Below are 3,322 nucleotides of genomic sequence, written 5' to 3' on the forward strand. Positions count from 1 at the left end.
CCTCAGTCTTTTAGACATACGACTAAAAGAAAAAAGTATATGTTTTGCTTAAGATGGGATAGAAGATCATGTTAAGGAGAGAATAATGCAGTTAAATCCTGCAATGTAATATTCACGCTGCCTTCTTCCAAGAATGTCAAAATATCTTTCATCGCACAATGTTTGATTTCCATTTCCAGAGGTATCCGTACCTCTTTCATTACTCTCCCTCAGTCTTTTCATAGTCTATCAAAGGATTCAGTTAATAGTAACCCACTTTGAAAAACATAACAAAACATTTGTCGTAAGGAAAAATGGGCTCATTTCCCATTAATGACAGACAACACACAATGAAACACACTGGTTTTTAGTCACAGTTATGGGTGAGCTCCATCAGTGGTGCTTAAGAAGATCAGCCCACGCATCACACTTGAGGATAATGCGAGCGCATACACTTTATCATCCACACAAATCAGTGTGGGGGCAGGAGCACACAGGCAGGAGTCAGGAGTGAAAGCAGTGGGCAGAATACTATTGATTGACTTATAAGTCTCACAAAGCTGTGAGCGCGACAAAGACGTGAGTCGCAGCGAGTTCCATCATAAGCCTATAGTGTTAAAGACTCCAAGCAGGGTAGCAGCAAGGCTCAGCGACACTGACCTTTAGCCTTTAATTATATGAAGAATTAAATATCTCTATATCTTCTTCAAGGTGTGTTATGTCTTATGCACACACTTAACCAGAGCTACTGTAATCTTTTGAAGCAATGTAGTGCGTTCAATGGGTCAAAATGGCACAGGGAAGACGTTACAGCCCTTTTGTATTTATATGAGTTCTGCCTAAACTATGAGGAATGCAATATAAAGGAACGATATGAGAAAATCAGTCTTGACGTGAAGTTTATTCAGGTAACTTTTCAAATACATAAAATCAATTCATTTCCAGTTACTGCTAACTACAAAAGACAGCTTAAACAGAGAGTTTATCTTCTCATCTTAGTATCATCTCTTTCTGTGAATCTGATAAAGCTTTTAATTTGAATTTGATAACAAAAAGCAGAAGGTCTGGCATGTATTTCTGTGTGTGTGTGTGTGTGTGTGTGTGTGTGTGTAATTTTTTTATTTTATTTTTTAAATTCACCTGCATGTAACCTTGTCTAAATACGAAAATATACATACAAATATCTTGTCAAAGTCTATCTTACTTACATTATGAAGTCAGCTGGTAATTTTAGCCACTGAAATATATTAACATCATAGCATAGTACATTAGACAAAGAAGGCAAACACATAGAATGATCTTGTGTTGAACTTCCAAGCAGATATAGTTTTACATACTGATTATGGAAATGCTGAAGCCTAGTTTGTCTTCTGCAAATGAGGATCATACTAAGCTAATCAGTGAGGTACAGGTGTTATGACAAGAGGGGCAACATTCATTTTGTCTGTGTTATAATGAGGGCAAAAATATGGATGAAGTTTGTCTTTAAAGCGATAGCCACTGAAAGAGTAGATGTGTGACTTGGAATCCACATCATAGAAAGAAACCACTCCCTTATCGTAGTCCACAAAGATGCCCACTTTTTGAAGCTTTTTTAACTGTACCAATATAACAGCTGAATTTTCATATCCATAATACTTGCCCTCACTTAATCCGATGGTCCAATAACCATCTGAAACTGATAGACGTGTGTCTCCCTTTCTATCTACAGACTCTCTCACCACTCCAACAGTCCACTTACTCTTATCTTTCACCTGCACCTCAAAGTAAAACTTCCCCCCTGTGAAGCCCTCCTTTGCTAAGACTTCTGGATACATCTCAAATCTTTTTGGATTTTTTGGAAGATTCTGTTTTTCTGCAGTTCCAACTTGTTTTCGGTCTTGACTAATGGTAAGTGAGCAATGTGCTGTGTCGGGATCAATAGTCAAGTCTACTGCATGTTCTCTCATTCTTTTCATTTTGATCTCTGGAACTTTCTCCAAAATTATATCAGCTGTTTGTTTCACCTGAGCCATGGCTCTTCTCACTTCATTAAAAGACAAGTTGCTGTAAACACCAGCACTGGACCAGCCCTTACTTGAAGGAGCCCGTAAGCTTGAGAAGTTCTGGACAAGACAGTGATGGTCCTCAGATCGTGACAGCTGCTCCAGCTGGCTTATTCTGCTTTTAAGCTCAGCAACTTCCATCCTCATCTCTTTCAGAAAACCTTCAGCCTTTTGTTTCATCGCTCTGTGCCTCTCTTCAATCACCTCAACAACATCAGCTTGACTCTTCTGAATAGAGCGAATGAAGTCAGTAAACATCTGCACACTGGCTTCTTTCTCTTCATCGGCTTCTTTCTGGCTGGCATCAAGTGACTTTTCAATCGCATCTATCTTATCGCATCGTGATTGTATCATCTTGTGGATATTTGCCATTACCTCATCTTTTTTTGCTAACACAGCCTCATACTCTTCCTCTAGCGAGATGACATTGTGACTCTTGTGATCGCTTTTGAAACACAACACACAAACACAGGCCTTGTCAGTCCTACAATACAGTTCTGTTATCTTGTTGTGCTTTTTGCACATCCTCTCATCAAGATTAATCACAGGATCGATTAGTTTGTGGCTCTTAAGCACTGAAACTCTCTGATGAGGCTCCAGGTGGACTACACAGAAAGAAGTAAGGCACATCAAACAAGACTTAACGGCCTTTTCTTTCATCCCGGTGCAGATATCACAAAGAACATTTGTTCCTTCTGGGAGCTCTCGGTCTGAAGTTGACACTTTGACTTGGACCAGCTTTGCAAACTCAGCCGCTAACTCAGACATGGTAGTGTTGACGTTGAGTTCAGGTCTCGAAGAAAATGTCCTTTTGCAAAATGGACACTGACAAACGTCACTAGAGTCCCAATACTTGTGGATACACGGGCGGCAGAAGTTGTGTCCACACGGGGTTGACACTGGCTCGGTAAACACGTCCAAACAGATGCAGCATAAGAACCTCTCCTCTGACAACAGACTGCTGGCAGTTGCCATATCTGCACAAGAGCGAAATACAATAAATAAATGAATACTAATAACCTAAAACGAATACAATTCAACTCAGTGGACTGAACAAACTGCTCAGACTGTGTAAGAAACCAGTAAAGTAACCATACCTGCAAAGTCTCAAGTTTCTGATTAATAAAAGCTGCGAAAAATAGAAAGCAAACTTTCTCTATTTAAAAAACAGTTCTCTTTGAGGGGTTTTACTTAAGTTTCGTTTCAACACGTTGGCGTCCAGAAGCGGCCCTTCCCCAGTGGTCACTTACGATACGCCTCTTAATTTTTTTTAACCCTTTCATGACATTAAAATTGGT

The 3,322-nt window shown here is 39.7% G+C and overlaps 1 protein-coding gene across 1 annotated transcript; it reads right to left on the bottom strand.

The window, feature by feature from the left end:
- Positions 1-861: 861 nt before the first annotated feature.
- On the bottom strand, positions 862-3,266 carry LOC102213660 (E3 ubiquitin-protein ligase TRIM39-like). The gene is made up of 2 exons (XM_005733465.1): positions 3,122-3,266; positions 862-3,001 (listed from the first exon to the last, which is right to left on the bottom strand). The coding sequence occupies exon 2, from the start codon at positions 2,997-2,999 to the stop codon at positions 1,377-1,379; it is 1,623 nt and encodes a 540-aa protein (XP_005733522.1). The 5' UTR covers positions 3,000-3,001; positions 3,122-3,266; the 3' UTR covers positions 862-1,376.
- Positions 3,267-3,322: the final 56 nt, after the last annotated feature.

Source organism: Pundamilia nyererei, unplaced genomic scaffold, assembly GCF_000239375.1.
Source record: "Pundamilia nyererei isolate P.nyererei 1_Seehausen unplaced genomic scaffold, PunNye1.0 scaffold00052, whole genome shotgun sequence".
Taxonomy (NCBI): Eukaryota; Metazoa; Chordata; class Actinopteri; order Cichliformes; family Cichlidae; genus Pundamilia; species Pundamilia nyererei.